Consider the following 16,540-nt stretch of genomic DNA (forward strand, 5'->3'; position numbering starts at 1 on the left):
ATTCAATTTCTTATAATTGTAATAATGTCATCATGACCACATTGGTCGCTTGGAATTCTCTGACATGTGGAGCCTTAGGGACATTGTCCTGGCCATCCCTGTCCTGTGGAAGGCTTTTTCCAACTGAACACTTAACATTCTCAGTTAGCATCTTCATAAGTTGACCTCAATTCCATGTTCTCAGTGACACGACTTCCGCCTGCTCCACCATCAATGGCAAAGCAACTATTTCCAATATCCACAGTCAGAATGTGTTCTCTCTTTGCTTTAAATTTATTCTATCAGGAAAATTATACAGTTCACCTGTTCTATTTGGTCTGAGGCTGGACTGCAAGTTGCAGGTGGCTGTCTCTGTTCTTTGACCACCAGCTCTACTACGACAGCACTAGCTGTTAGCAGATGCTCAACACATTTGCTGTTGGATGAAGGACAGCTTCTCTCAAAGTGCTATGTATGAAGCCTGAATGAGATGCTACTCAGTAGAAGGAGAACCCCATACTTGTCTCAAGCTAAATGTCGGACAGAGAGGGATGCCCCCCTCAACAGCTGCCTGCTGTAAGTTAAAGGCATAAATATAAGTACACACTACTGTGAGCCCCTGAACCTGGGCACCAAAGAGAGAGGACCTTGATTGGAAATCCTGTTTCTAATGGCAGCATGGCCTTCTGCAGGAGGAGGACAAAGAGGTGAACTGAAAATCTTATGTAGCTTAGTCCAGGCTGGGTGGAGTCTTGGAAACAGCATCAGGAACATAGGTTCTGAGTTTAGGATTGCTATGTGATCACTTATATATGAGTAGAAGAGTATGCTCTGTGACAGGAAGAGACAGACGGACAATGAAACAGGGAAAAAGAGGCTGAATGATAGAACAGAGTGGAAGGGAGAGGAGGCAAGGGGAAGGAGGAGGGAGAGAGGGGGAGAGTGAGGAAGGGTGAGCATGCAGGAACTTCTGCAGGAATATATATATATCTGCAAAGTGATGAGGACAGCCTCTCCCCTTCCCTCCCATAGAGCCGTCTTCTAGAGTGGTGGTTTATGGGGCAAACTCATAATGCTCTTTCAAGCAGTTTTCCACGGAACTTTCTGGGTAGGAAATGCCGTCACTGGGGCACACTGTTGTGGGTAGCTGTATTCCAGGACTTGCATTGAGAGAGAGATCCTAGAGAAATCACAACTCAGGAAAGAAATCGATGGAGCTTTCCTAGATGGCGAGGAGCAACTGGAATCGTGGGAAGAAGGGGCTAGATCTTCAGATTAGAATACAAGAGAGAACCCACGAAAATCACTTAATTTTCCTTTTCTTTGGTGGAAACTGTCAGTCAACATTAGGATTTTTCTCTGCATCGTAATTCCTACCAGGTGTTCCCAATAGCAAACATTTGCATGGCTGGCACTTACTATATACTAGGCACCATAGCACATGTTCTATCCAGACATTTCCACGTAATCCTCGCTGTCAACCTTGTCCTCATTACAGACAAGTCAGAAACATCAGGGAGAAACTAGAGGGGCTGCTGTACTGTGAGAGGTGTGTCAGGATTTGGGTATGGGTAGTCAACTCTAGACAGGGTACTTTACTCCTCTGCCATGTTTCCTCCTCACCCATGGCCTTGTACATGGCTGCCTATGTGAGCAAGATGGAGTGATCTTGTGGCCTTCCCTACTGGGTATCAGGGCTGTAGCAAGCCAGACAGCATACAGTACTAACATTCCTGGCTGGGCAGGGCAGCCTCAGAGCAGGAGACACTGGGGCGGGCAAATCAGCCCCAAATGGCAGGTGCAGGGATATATGCTAAATTCCCCTTCGTTCCTAATATACTCTTCATGGAGAACGGGTACTTTCCAGCATACAGATCATGTGCACTCAGGTGTCATGCAGCAGCTGGCACGTTCTAAGTTGTCAAAAGAGAATTCCATTTTTTATTAGGTCCTGTTGGAACATATAGGACCACTGACATTCTACCGCTGCAAACCATTCAAGTGTCAGAATCACACAGCTCAATGTATATTCATGCAGCGGTAGTATTCTGCAATCTGGGTGAGGGAACATGGATGATGACTTCACAGTGAGGTCCCAGAGCCTCATGCTACAACTCCTGGCTCCAGGCACTCCTGAAATGCTCAAGGGATTGCACCAAATGAGCACCACTTGTCATGGGTGTCCCTTAAGCCCTTGATGCTAGTCAATCAGCTAGATGTGTTCACTAGCTATATGAAGAGTCACTATGAGCTCATAGCATGGTAGAATGATGGACCGTTGCCTTGACTTCTAGGTGTGGGGTGGAAATGCAGGCTACCTACCTGGAATAACTTCAAAGACAAATTTCCCAGCTTCTTCGGGATTTGTGGCGAGTTCTTTGACTGTACTGCCTGGGAGATACATGCAGCCCTGAAAGATCAAAGGTCATGCTCTTTTATGCAATCAGCAAATTCTTACCTGGGAAGCAGCTGATTCAGAAAAAAAAATGAGACGCTAACAGAGGAGTAAGCTGGGGGAAGCAGGGCAAGGGCCTGACTGGGGACAGCTTGTCGGAGAGTCAGGTCACCTCTCCCCTGAGTGCACAAGGCGCTTCCGCATCACGTTGGGCTTTCCCACACAGCAGCTCACTAGATCCCCACAGCCCCTGAGTGGCAAGGACTGTCACCCCACCACTCAGATGAGAAGAGATTGGGAGCTCAATGACCAAGCTGATTTCTCTAGACTCAGCTATTCCTAACTATATACATGTCACTGAGGTTGAAGGTTGGACACCCGGTCCTAATGTTGCTATTCCAAACAGTCTAAACAAAACTCAGCCGCAGTGAAAGTGTAAAGGATTAGAAGCTTAAGACATTTCTAAAGTAGTATCAGAAGCCTGGAAGAAGAATATTTCCTGAGGTCTAGGAATAAAGATGTCTGAGAGAGAAAAAGAAAGAATAAGAAGGAAGTCAAGATGGAGGGAGGGATTCAGGCGGTGGTGGCGCACGCTTTTAATCCCAGCACTTGGGAGGCAGAGGCAGGCGGATCTCTGTGAGTTCAAGGCCACCCTGGTCTAAAAAGCTACACAGAGAAAACCTGTCTGGAAAAATCACAAAAGAAGGAGGGAGGGAAGTGGGAGGGAGGAGGGAGGAGAGAGAGGAGGAGGGAGGAGGGAGGGATGTGGGAGGAAGGAGGGAGAGAAGGAGGGAGGGATGTGGGAGGAAGGAGGGAGGAGGGAGGGAGAGGAGGAGGGAGAGAGAGGAGGAGGGAGGGAGGAGGGAGGGAGAGGAGTAGGGAGGGATGTGGGAGGAAGGGGGAAGGAGGGAGAGGAGTAGGGAGAGAGAGAGTAGGGAGAGAGAGGAGGAGGGAGGAGGGAGAGGAGGGAGGAGAGAGAGGAGGAGGGAGAGGAGGAGGGATGATGTGGGAGGAGGTAGAGAGACGGCAGGGAGGGGCAGGAAAGAAAAAGGAGGAAAAGCTTCCTGTCTATAAAGCGGAGCTCTGCAGTCAGTCCCTCTGCAGTCTTTGATGCTGTCACCTGCAGGTCCTCACTGTCTGCAGGCCCCCTGTCTCACCACACAGTCCTTTTGTCACATGGCTGCTGTACTAGCTTGAGTTAGTGCAGCTCCAGAGACACAAGTTGGGAAGGAATGCCACCAGGAAGGGAAGTCACTCTCAGAGGTGCCACTCTGAGCTGTCACTAGATACCCCAAATCACGTCATCACAAAACTGTAAGGACAGAGTACTAGTGCTGCTACATAGATGTGTAATCTGTTGAGCAACTGCCAGGTGCCAAGCTCTGCTCCCTGCTCCCAATGGAATTCATTAGAAATCCCGGAAAGACTGTTCTGCTGACTGCACAGGTGAGGAATCAAGGCTTCGAGAGGTTGATTAGCTGGCCTCAGACAGGAGGTCACACTAAACCGGAAAATGATGTCCTGAACACTGGACAGCGAGAATCAGGATTCCTGGTCAGGACTTCCTAACCAGAACTACTAGACCTAGTTCAGAGAAGGGACAAAGTTCAAGTTACTCACACTGGACTCCACAGTGCCCGCAGACCCTCCCTCCCACTCTGCAGGAGACCCTTGCACATCATAAACAAACAGGAGGGCGACTAGAGGAAGGCGCCCCTGGGATAAAGGTAGGACAATGAAGAGGGGGAAGGGCCCAAGTAGTTGTGGCTCCTGTCACTAAGGTGCCAGTTGGCCTGGATGGATTCTGAGTGGAGATGGGGCACAGCCAGAGTGCATGGCTCCTAAGAGAGCTGATGGAGACACATTCAAAACCTGTGTGCCCCAGGTGCTAAGCACAGCCATCCCTAAAACTTACACTATATGAATGCATGGTATATGATTTAGTATTCAAAAGAACAATGCGGGGCTGGAGAGGTGGCTTAGCAGTTAAGAGTGGCGACTTCTCTTCTAAAGGACACAATTTTGGTTCCCAGCACAGTGGCCCATAACTTCAGCTTCAGGAAATCTGAAACCTCAGGGGCCTCCTTGGACACCTGCATTCACGTGCACATACCCCCTCCCCACACTCCGCATAATTAAAAAGTAAGATAAGAAAAAGACAACCCCTAAGCTCATCATTTCCCATTCTTTCTATTATGCCTGTGGTGTGACTTATCCCTGTAGTAGAAATTTTTTGTAACACTGCGCTATTGCAAATCTTCTCAACTCTGTGTTTAGTGACACCATGGAGTGCTTTGTTTTTTTTTTTTCATTTTCATTTTATTTCATGTGTATGGGTGTTTTTCCTGAATGAATAGCTGTGTACCACGTGCACACCTAGTGCTTGTGGAAGCATAGAGGGGTTCGAGTTACAGAGAGTTATGAGCCACCACATGCGTGCTGGGAATCGAACTTGGGTCCTCTGGAAGAGCAGCCAGTGCTCTTCATTGCTGAGCAATCTCTCCAACCCTCATGTGATACTTTGAATCAATCATGAAACAAGTATTTACACCACAGAAACTGGCAAGTTCTGCACAAATTTTGCCATCAGAGAGTCTGTTGTTATACATTGACTAGCGCACCACTGACAGGCCTGTTAGGTTAAATCCCTGCACTTGGACATCTGGGACAAAGGTTTTCTGTAATGTAAGGGTGTCACACACTCCACCAGCTGTGCACACTCCTCTTTCCTGGCGTCACCTGCTACCATCTAGAACACTTTCCCTACACTGGCAAGAGGGCATGGTGGATCATAAAGGTCCGTTGTATAGCACTGATTATTACTGAGACCAAAGTTTTAATAGATGTCTATTGGGCAATGCATTTCTTTGGTAAATCTGGTCTCTTTTTTCTACTGATTTGTTTGAATTTTTCTTACAGTTTTGGAAGAATACTTTAAATATTAAGAACATTTGTTTACTAAATATACACATAGAGTTTCCCATTGATTAAAGTCTTCTTTTCCTGCACTGATTTTTAATTATGAAATAAGCCATCCTTGTTGCTTTAAAAACCAACTCCCTTATGCCTATGCAGACAGCTGATGTTTCTTCTGCATTTCTGCAAATGGGTGTTTCCTACTTAAGTCTTTACTCATTCAGGAATGTGGAAATAGAGCATTACTTGTTTTCAAGAACCTAGACTATAACCATACTTCCAGTTCATTTCTAGATAGTTCCAGGGATCCCCAAAGTGGTGACAAATGATAGTGTAGTTAGAAGAACACAGAATAAAAATGATATTTATTTGAATGAGACAATGAAGATTGCACAAAGATTGCAGGGCACCCACTATCTGTGCTTTGGGATAATAACGTGACCATCAGTTAGATTTCTAACAGCAAGAATGCTTGTTTGTTTTTTAATTTAGAATGTTTGCCAGGCAGTAGTGGCACATGCCTTTAATCCCAGCACTTGGGAGGCAGAGGCAGGTGGATCTCTGTTGAGTTCAAGGCCAGCCTGGTTTACAGAGAGAGTTCTAGGACAGCCAGGACTACATAGAGAAACCCTGTCTTGAAAAAACAACAACAAAGTACCTTAAATGTATTAATATTTATACAATATATTATTTTCCATGATTATTGATTATATTGTAGAATAATATCCAACACTAAGGAGCAATATTTGTGACATATTGCCACCTTTATTAAATGGTATCCCTATTTTACACTTTGGGACAACTTTCTAAGTGTCTGTGGACAGGGAATGCTGGATTTAGGCAGCTATTTCTTTATTGGAATTGTGAATAACTTTTTATTTGTGTTTTTCTGATGGTCTAAATTTCCTACCATGTGTAATTACGACTTTTACAATTAAATATGCAGAGCAACACATAGTAAAATACACCCTTTATAAGGAATAACCATTCTATTCCTACAATCTATATTCTTAGACCTGAAATGTGTTGTTTTATCAGCATCTTTTTTTTTTTTTTTTTTTTTTTGCAGCCTCTTGGTAGGGGTTGTGCAGTTTCATCACTTGGCTCTTGATCTGATTACTATATTCACAGATTTCATAATAAACTGTCCTTGCGGACTTAGGACATAATCGCCTACTCATCTCTGGTCAGTTTAATCATGAGAAACCCTGAGGTGAGCTTCTCACACAGGGAAGAAGCCAGGGCTCACGAGTGACTGTGCTACTCTCGTCACTAGTTTGCTTTCACAAAGCAGGTTTTCATGTGTGCTTTTTATTATTAGATCATGTGACAAACACACCGGGCAGCACTGCCTCATTTTAAACAAGAAAGGGGGAAAAGACACAGATAATTGCAGTGCCAGGAAAAGAGCTCAGCGCTCCGTGGGAGGCACCACCCCCTTCCCAGGTTTCACCAGACAGCCACTACCCAGCAGCCCTTTCGGTGGGCTTGGGGTGGCCCAAGCGGCATCGCCTCCCGGAGGGTTCGCACATCAGACTGATGCACCAGCCACCGTGATCTTGTCCTGTGTTTGCTAGACTTGATTCGGTCTGTGTTGTTCATAAAGAACAGGAAGTCCAGTCACCACACACAGATGTCCGAAAAAGCCTGGCGAGGCGGAGTCTCGGTGACTGTTTCGTTTTGGTTCCACCCATCTGCTTGTCCGGTCACCTACTGAGCCACGCCCATATCCATATATGTCTCATCTTGGCCGTCTATATTTCTTGTACTGTTTTCTCTAATAGGTTCTAGTAAAGCCCTTCACCCTGCTTCCATCAACTCAGATATAAACTCTATGTGGGCATGCCGCAGTCTTGGGTGCTAGAGACCTCAGTTTATACTCAGGATCCCGTAGTCACGGCTAATGGTGGCTTGCCACACCCTCACTCCCCACTGTGAGCATCAGGACAGAGGGGACAGGGAGAAGACACAGACCTGAGCCTGAGAATCAAAGCTGTTCTGAAGACATAGCCTCACCCTCAGGGGTGATGTGTCTGCTCTCACGGACCCTGACTCTGACCACTGACCTCCAGCCCACAGCTCTCTCCTAGCCCTAACCACTGTCTGTATTACCTATGCTCCCCACCCAAGCTCCAGTCTGCTCTAGGACACACAGAACCGTCTGTTTGCAGCAAGCTAAAGGCTGCTTCCCCGTTCAGAAGCCCGCCGTGGCACTCAGTGCCAAGTCTTTGCAGTGACACCCACAACCTGCCCCCTAAGCCCTGTCCTCACCGCTCTGACCTCTTCCCCTCTGGTTCTTAGCACGGGCTCTGCTCCTGCCACCCGGAGCCCCTGGTGCTCCCCACACATGCTCTGCTAGTCTGTGTGTGGCCGTTCCCTGGCCCAGGAGGCTCTGGTCCCAGAGATCCACCTGGAAACCCCCTCTCCCTAGCATGGCCTCCACCTGCCTGAAGCCAGCCTGCCCTCTCTTCCCTCACGAGCCTCAGCTTTTCTCTGACAGCTGCGTGCTTCCCTCATGGATCCACTGTGATTACTCCCTGCTCCACTCAGCACACATTTCCCCTGCTTTGCTCGCTGATTTACTTCGTGGGTCTGCAGTGGTAGCGGCCGTGAGAATATTCACGCATGAATGTATTAGGTGTTAAATACAATAGCTGCTCAATGCATATTTATTGAACAACAACAGCAACAAGGCCCCCACACCAGCTCCCCTGAGATCCCACGGTGGGTTGCCATCCCAGCACCGCTGTTATAGTGTGAGACTGGACTTGGGGTGCCCTAGGAGCCCTGCTGTGCTAGTGGGAACATGCCTACCCTCTTCACACTCAGGGCATACAGAGAAAATCTGTGACAGGGCAATCGCACCACCCAGGTGGAGGCGTCTGGCCCCACTGAGGAGGCCTATGGGAGTGAAAGCAGCCAGTGGGACCCTGCCCGCTCCTCTGGGCCTGGAGCAAGGACACGAACCCAGCAGGTACCTGTGGCTTTGAGTCCTCTTCATCCTTGTAGTAGTAGAGGTGCTGAGCTCTGAGCACGAAGTACCGCTGCTGCCAGTTTTTCACGATGGACCTCTGTTTCTTCAGCCAGCCCATCTTAATTGGCCTTTCCAGGGGGTTGGGGGTGGTTGCTGGGTGAACGGCCGCCATCTGCTCTCCAGTCATCACACTCCTTGACCGAGCTACAGAGAGGAACAGACAGGCAGGCTGACTGAGGGACATGAAGCAGGGAGTCGAGAGCGGGGTGGGGGGCTGAGAGGAAGCCCTGTTGTCCCCCACACCCCAGAGAGATGCTGGGGCCCTGCCCCTGAAAAGAGCCCAAACCAACCAGCGCCTGCAGTCCAGCTGCCTCCGGCCCAGCGAGCTGCAAAGCGGAGATTGGCTGGGGCTTCTGAAGAGGAAGTGGCCACAGCATCTGACAGAAGGTACTTCCTTTTCCTGCGTGGGAGTATCTGACAGAGGACAAAATAATGCCCTGCTCTGTGTCCAGAGCAAGGGCCACACAGCTGCAGGGACCACCAGAAGCTGCCTGCTTTTCCTCGGCGGCCCTTCTGAGGAACCAGCCTGTAGTGAACCCCAGTGTCCCACACTGTCTCCCCCACAGACGGTATCCCCACACCAGCACCCAAGACTTGGCACCTCCTGAAGCTTCTGGTCAAGTGTCACCGTGTGCCCTCCGGTCGCCCGCCCACAGTGTTTACATCACTTTGCTGGGCCAGGGGCTTTGGTTGGTACCTTGTCAGACTGTCACCACTAACAGAGGCGGAAGTGGGACATGAAGCCAGACCCCTCCACCCACTGCATGCTATCATTGGCTTCTGGCTTCCTACCGAGTTCTGCCTGTCATTTGATCGGGCCCTCATCTGTGCCTCCAGGATGACTCCCACCCAGAACAACTATCTCCTTCCTTCCTTCCTTCCTGTACCTCCAGAGCGACCCACTCACCCTACGGGCCTCCAGCCAACTCTTTCCTCTAACACCTGCCTCTTTTCTTCTCTAGCCAACCCCGCAGTGACCTTACAGTCAGCTACTGCTCCTTGGCGCCTGGTCCCTGTGCTGTCGTTCTGGACTTTCCCACACCCGTGTCTGTGCTGGGCCCTGCTGCTGAAGAGGTCTCTAGCTCCTTTCCCCTTTAGTTAGCATTGTTGATCCCTGAGACATCGATAGCATGGCTGAGTTATCAAGCCTAGTCTCACCCCTTTCTTACCTGACCAGAGAACTGTCCTTTCCTTGTTTTTAACTGAGATTTCTCCAAGCCCCGGAGTCCATACTACTTAAACTGGGTTGTGGATAGTCCTTACAATGTAGAATTGTGAAGATTAAACAAACAACACACACAAACCAGTTAGTATACTTTTAGTTAAGTATATGTCACTCTTATTTTTTTGTCAATGGTGACTAGTCTAACTATAAGGATGGAGATTGTCTTTAAGAGCATCCTCAGTTTCTCTCTCACTCCAGGTTTAAAGCTCCTGATTTCACTCATTCCTGTCAACTTCTCCCTGTTGCATTTGATGCGTGCTCTCCTGTCTCCCCCTAGTCCCGTGGTTCTCAGCCTTTATTCACGTTCACGGCATCCTTCTAAACACCAGAACTTCACACAGAACGGCAGTCTTTACTCCGCCGACTCCAGCTGTATCAAAACCCATCACCTGAACAATGCAGAGTGCTGCGTGCACAGGACTCTGCGCCCTTCAGCCCCGAAGTCACTCTGTGCTCCTAGGAGACACTTGACTTCATCCCTTCACTCCCACTAGGGAACTGGAGGGTTTGCAGCACATGCTTGATCAAGACTTCCATTGGAAATCATCAACACAGGCGAGCGTACAGTCAGTAGTTGTGGAAGATAGCGTTCCAGCTTGGTGTCCATTTGGTTTGTAAAGAGATTGCTTTTGTATCAGTGTGTCTTGACACCCTAACCAAAAAACAAAAAACCTTTACTTCCAACCTTTCTTCCCAGCTATCTGTTCATTCCCAAGTCTTTCTCTGGAGCCAATCAAAAGAACCACCAGGGTGGTAGGAGATGAGCAGGTTCCGTCATCGAGCAATGAGGAGGGGTGGGCCTGAGTGGGAGACTGGAGACTCTGTGCAACATCTGTGTCTGTCTTTCTATGTAGGAGCGTACCTTGAAAAGACTCATCTGCACGCACAGACAAAAGGGGAAGTGTCGTTCACACACAAACCTTTCGAAGAGGATGGAGGAGTGAGGCAATGGGCACTTTCTCCTGCTGTAATGACCTTAGTGTAAGTCCATTCCAGTGCAACTCGTGGACACCAATCTAAAGCAACATCAGATATGGAGGAGGACCCCTTTCTTGCAGCAGAGTAATGAGGAGCCTCCATAGGACCAAATGGAGCCAACACGGAAAGGGAAGATATCGGGCAAAGGCCATATGGTGTCTGTGAGAACTTAGGTCTCTTGAGCCACTCCCAGAACCCCACAGACCTGATTAGGATCACTTCTAGAGACAGGGATCAGAAGAACTCAAAAAGGCGAAGATGCTGTAGATTGGAACCCAGTGGCTAGGGTATTCTTTTATACTTAGTTCTGGGGGAATTTCATGGTTCTTTAGGGTGAAAAACAATAACCAAGCCCAAAATGATCACCCCTAAAACCATCTGTGTCCTGAAGAATAGCCTCAGAGAAGCAGGAGGATGTGTGAATACCTGGTATTCTTAAATATGGCCAAAACAGGACATGACAGCCGTGAGACAGGAGACAGCATAACACGCAGACCTGGTGTAGAGCGATACCTCTCACCGTATGTATCCAGTCAGTGCTCCCTGAGTGCTTGCTGTCTCCACCATCCTGATACGATCATCTGTCCAGGGTCGTCCTTCTAAGTTAGAGCGTTTGGAGAGATCTGTACACATTCTACACAGCTGGAAGGCAATCCCAGTACTGGGGAACAGTGACAGCTTGGGCACCATGAGGAGCTTCCTGCCCTGTCTTAGCCCCAGTCCTGGTCATCAGGCAGGCCTCTTGTGGATAACGCAAGTATGAGAGAAGCATCCTGGTGGGTCTCGGCTCTGACTAACATTCTTTGTTACTTCTTTGAACAGCCCCTCTTGGTAGGTGATCTGCTACTGTCAATGGTTAATTCCTTGTGATGAGCACGCTCATGGCGACAGGCTTTGCTATGAGCTGATCCTCACACCCCTGGCAAGTGTTCCCCCTCAGGGAGGAGGTGTGAGCTAGGTAGGCACGGGCTTCAGAGCAGGCTCCAGGACAAGGGAAGAAGAATGAGACCGCAGCTATTCGGTGTTTGCAGAGTTCCCGTGTGTGCCTTCTTCCTGGTACAGAAGCCCAGCCTTATTCTAGAAGAGAGAAGACCAAGCCCCCAGCTAGCACTGTGCTGGACAACACAGCAGTCACTGTGCGTGGCTGTAGGCAGTCAAATGCATTAGGACAAATAGAATTAAGTAAAAATACATTTTCACCAGCCATATTTCAAGTACACAGTAGCCGATGGACTAGTAGGCCCAGACAAGTGGCCTTAGGTGTAGGGAGAGGCTACAGCTTTCTTCTGGAAGGGTAAAGGGACCCATTTTATGTTACTGAATGAGGGAGGGACCATAAAAAATGTAAGTATAATCTGCAATTTGATTGTCCATGATGAATTTTAGTCTGCCGCGAGAGAAGAGAAATAGAAGATGCATGGTGAACCCGGGGTTTTATTTGCGCACAGAAGTTCACTTATTTTTGCCCCGAGTTGGAACAAGAGAAAATTAAAGAAGGAAGTATGAGCAGAGAAGTTGCCTCGGAAACATTGTCACTTCCTCTTCATCTCCCATCTGCTGACCCACTGACCTGAAAAATAACCACAAACTTTCCTAGGGCCCACCTATGAAGTATCTCTACCCTGTGCTCTCTAGCAGCCTGGTCAAGGCTCTGCTTTAGGGGCCTGAGTGTGTGCGGAGGAGAGATCTACCCACCGGCAGCGCTGACCACGCCCACAGCACAGTTCTCCAGGACTGAAAGCTAGGAGGGCCAGGCGTTTTCTCACAGTGATCTGTGCATCGCCATGGAAACCCGTCTGCATGAACTAGAAAGGGAGGAGAATTCCTACCATGCCCCTCCATTCTGCTCTATTGAGTTGCAGACCCATCACCCGGCTGCTTACAGGCACCAGGGACATTCTCAAGTTCACCTCACTGGTAGTCAAACTCACCCCACGCCCGTTCACATCATCTACCATTCCTGCCTTGTATTCACAACATACCCCAGCCCGCCGGCCTTCTCTGGCCTCTATAACTGCTGTCCTATGACTGTCTCGATGTCTGACCCAATAGGCTACGGCTCCTGCAGTCAGTACTGACAAGATTGTTGATCCTGTGACCTTCTTAGGCACAGACTATGCTTGTCTCCTGACTACAAATCTCTCAGGAACCTCAGCACCTCTCCTAGAAGATCAAATGTAAACACCCTGCCCATGAACCCAGGGTCTTTGTGGTTTTCTACACATTTTCTGTCCTTCCTACACATCCAAACTTCAGGCTGGTATTACCCTTGCATGAATTTCCTCTTAAGACGTTCTTGTCCACCCTTCGAGACTCACATCAGGCCATGCCTCCATGACCCAACAGCTAAACTTGGCAGTTTTCTAAGCCTGCCCCCTCTTCACCAGGGGCACATACACAGCCCAGCAGTTATCTCCCTCTCTGCCAGCAGGGTACGAGGACAAGGATGCTGAGTCTGTGATTGTCCTTGCTCATCCTGTACCCTGGGTCCCGGGGAAGAGCAGGCAGGAGGAGGCAGAGAAGTCACAGACCTCTGTAACAGTGGCCATGGAGAATTCACAGGCCTCTGTAACAGTGGCCACGGCTGAGTCTCAGTCTACTCTATGGCATGTTTCTTGTGTGACTGTAAGTGTCGGGCCACTTTGTGGGTGATTAACCAACCATGACAATGGACGTATCTCAGCTAGCTCCTACCTTTAAGACACGAGAATGACCAGCACTCGAGAGGCAGAGGCAGGCAGATCTCTGTGACTTTGAGGAAACCAAATAACCAAACAAACAAAATAACAAACCAAGAACTGAAAAGAAGCTAGAGTTGTGAACATGAGTAATGTAAAATGTAGCCGATTTAGTGTCAAACGAGATGACAGACTGAGACAGCAAAGGACAGAGGGGGGAGGTGGAAGAGGAAGGCTACCAGGGCACTGCAGTGTCCCGGATGCAACCGATGGGTCTGGATTATGAAGATGCTCGGAGGAAGGGACACAGTGAGATGCAACTGAGAGCGGACAGACGGGCCAAGAACAGAATGAGCAAGGAGGAAGCAGGAGTGTCTGTGAGGCTCAGGAAAGCTGACCTTCCCACTGCTCACAGGCCACACGCTGAGCCCTTGGCAGGCAGCAGGTCAGTGTCAGCTCCTAGACCATGTCAGATCCACGGTGAGAGTGTCACAGTGAGACTGTCACAGTGAGAGTGTCACACAGTGAGAGTGTCACACAGTGAGAGTGTCACAGTGAGAGTGTCACAGTGAGAGTGTCACACAGTGAGAGTGTCACAGTGAGAGTGTCACACAGTGAGAGTGTCACACAGTGAGAGTGTCACACAGTGAGAGTATCACAGTGAGAGTATCACAGTGAGAGTGTCACAGTGAGAGTGTCACACAGTGAGAGTGTCACACAGTGAGAGTGTCACAGTGAGAGTGTCACAGTGAGAGTGTCACACGGTGAGAGTGTCACAGTGAGAGTGTCACAGTGAGAGTGTCACACGGTGAGAGTGTCACACGGTGAGAGTGTCACAGTGAGAGTGTCACACAGTGAGAGTGTCACACAGTGAGAGTGTCACAGTGAGAGTGTCAATGAGAGTGTCACACGGTGAGAGTGTCACAGTGAGAGTGTCACACAGTGAGAGTGTCACACAGTGAGAGTGTCACAGTGAGAGTGTCACAGTGAGAGTGTCACAGTGAGAGTGTCACAGTGAGAGTGTCACAGTGAGAGTGTCACACGGTGAGAGTGTCACACGGTGAGAGTGTCACAGTGAGAGTGTCACAGTGAGAGTGTCACAGTGAGAGTGTCACAGTGAGAGTATCACAGTGAGAGTGTCACAGTGAGAGTGTCACAGTGAGAGTGTCACACAGTGAGAGTGTCACAGTGAGAGTGTCACACAGTGAGAGTGTCACAGTGAGAGTGTCACAGTGAGAGTGTCACACAGTGAGAGTGTCACAGTGAGAGTGTCACACAGTGAGAGTGTCACACAGTGAGAGTGTCACACAGTGAGAGTGTCACAGTGAGAGTGTCACAGTGAGAGTGTCACAGTGAGAGTGTCACACGGTGAGAGTGTCACACGGTGAGAGTGTCACAGTGAGAGTGTCACACAGTGAGAGTGTCACAGTGAGAGTGTCACACAGTGAGAGTGTCACAGTGAGAGTGTCACACGGTGAGAGTGTCACAGTGAGAGTGTCACACAGTGAGAGTGTCACACAGTGAGAGTGTCACAGTGAGAGTGTCAATGAGAGTGTCACACGGTGAGAGTGTCACAGTGAGAGTGTGTCACAGTGAGAGTGTCACAGTGAGAGTGTCACAGTGAGAGTGTCACACAGTGAGAGTGTCACACGGTGAGAGTTTCACAGTGAGAGTGTCACACGGTGAGAGTGTCACAGTGAGAGTGTCACAGTGAGAGTGTCACATGGTGAGAGTGTCACAGTGAGAGTGTCACAATGAGAGTGTGTCACAGTGAGAGTGTCACAGTGAGAGTGTCACACGGTGAGAGTGTCACAGTGAGAGTGTCACAGTGAGAGTGTCACAGTGAGAGTGTGTCACAGTGAGAGTGTCACAGTGAGAGTGTCACAGTGAGAGTGTCACACAGTGAGAGTGTCACAGTGAGAGCGTCACAGTGAGACTGTCACACGGTGAGAGTGTCACAGGGTGAGAGTGTCACAGTGAGAGTGTCACAGTGAGTGTGTCACAGTGAGAGTGTCACAGTGAGAGTGTCACAGTGAGAGTGTGTCACACGGTGAGAGTGTCACACAGTGAGAGTGTCACAGTGAGAGTGTGTCACACGGTGAGAGTGTCACACGGTGAGAGTGTCACAGTGAGAGTGTCACGGTGAGAGTGTGTCACAGTGAGAGTGTCACAGTGAGAGTGTGTCACAGTGAGAGTGTCACACGGTGAGAGTGTCAGAGTGAGAGTGTCACAGTGAGAGTGTCACACAGTGAGAGTGTCACAGTGAGAGTGTCACAGTGAGAGTGTGTCACAGTGAGAATGTCACGGTGAGAGTGTGTCACGGTGAGAGTGTCACGGTGAGAGTGTCAGAGTGAGAGTGTCACAGTGAGAGTGTCACAGTGAGAGTGTGTCAGAGAGTGTCACAGTGAGAGTGTCACACAGTGAGAGTGTCACACGGTGAGAGTTTCACAGTGAGAGTGTCACACGGTGAGAGTGTCACAGTGAGAGTGTCACACGGTGAGAGTGTCACAGTGAGAGTGTCACAGTGAGAGTGTCACACAGTGAGAGTGTCACAGTGAGAGTGTCACAGTGAGAGTGTGTCACAGTGAGAGTGTCACAGTGAGAGTGTCACAGTGAGAGTGTCACACGGTGAGAGTGTCACAGTGAGAGTGTCACAGTGAGAGTGTGTCACAGTGAGAGTGTCACAGTGAGAGTGTCACAGTGAGAGTGTGTCACAGTGAGAGTGTCACAGTGAGAGTGTCACACGGTGAGAGTGTCACAGTGAGAGTGTCACAGTGAGAGTGTCACACAGTGAGAGTGTCACAGTGAGAGTGTCACAGTGAGAGTGTGTCACAGTGAGAGTATGTCACGGTGAGAGTGTGTCACGGTGAGAGTGTCACGGTGAGAGTGTCACACGGTGAGAGTGTCACAGTGAGAGTGTCACAGTGAGAGTGTCACACGGTGAGAGTGTCACAGTGAGAGTGTCACAGTGAGAGTGTCACACAGTGAGAGTGTCACACGGTGAGAGTGTCACAGGTGAGAGTGTCACAGTGAGAGTGTCATATAGCCTAGAAGAGAGGGCACTGACAGTTATCATCAAGGACATTCATATCTGTAACAAATAATGGCAAATTTTCCTACTTGGGGGACATCTAGGTGTGTTCCCTGTCCCAGTACAAGGAAAGATGTCCACTCCAGTAAATAAACTGCCAGGTACGTACCACATAGCACATACTCACAAGCACCTGCTCTGGCACCGCACTCTATATGTCTCCATAACGTCCATGCCCACAGCCACTCTTCCTTAGGTGGCACCTGAATGGACCTCCATTTACAAGACAAGGGTCTGAAGCTCA

At 49.1% G+C, this 16,540-nt stretch overlaps 1 protein-coding gene across 2 annotated transcripts in view; it reads right to left on the reverse strand.

The window, feature by feature from the left end:
- The window catches only part of Arhgap25 (Rho GTPase activating protein 25), a 76,637-nt gene that overhangs the window by 35,040 nt on the left and 25,057 nt on the right, over positions 1-16,540 (reverse strand). The window contains exons 1-3 of one of the 2 annotated variants that reach the window (XM_013114118.3): positions 8,615-8,757; positions 8,269-8,468; positions 2,302-2,389 (exon numbers count right to left, since the gene is read on the reverse strand). In XM_013114118.3, the coding sequence (XP_012969572.1) occupies positions 2,302-2,389; positions 8,269-8,451 (271 nt within the window). In that variant the 5' untranslated portion in view covers positions 8,452-8,468; positions 8,615-8,757. Of the gene's footprint in view, positions 1-2,301; positions 2,390-8,268; positions 8,469-8,614; positions 8,758-16,540 lie in introns of those variants that run through there. The other variant, XM_005071122.4, reaches the window with a different exon arrangement.

This window comes from Mesocricetus auratus, unplaced genomic scaffold (genome assembly GCF_017639785.1).
Source record: "Mesocricetus auratus isolate SY011 unplaced genomic scaffold, BCM_Maur_2.0 Super-Scaffold_100676, whole genome shotgun sequence".
Lineage (NCBI taxonomy): Eukaryota > Metazoa > Chordata > Mammalia > Rodentia > Cricetidae > Mesocricetus > Mesocricetus auratus.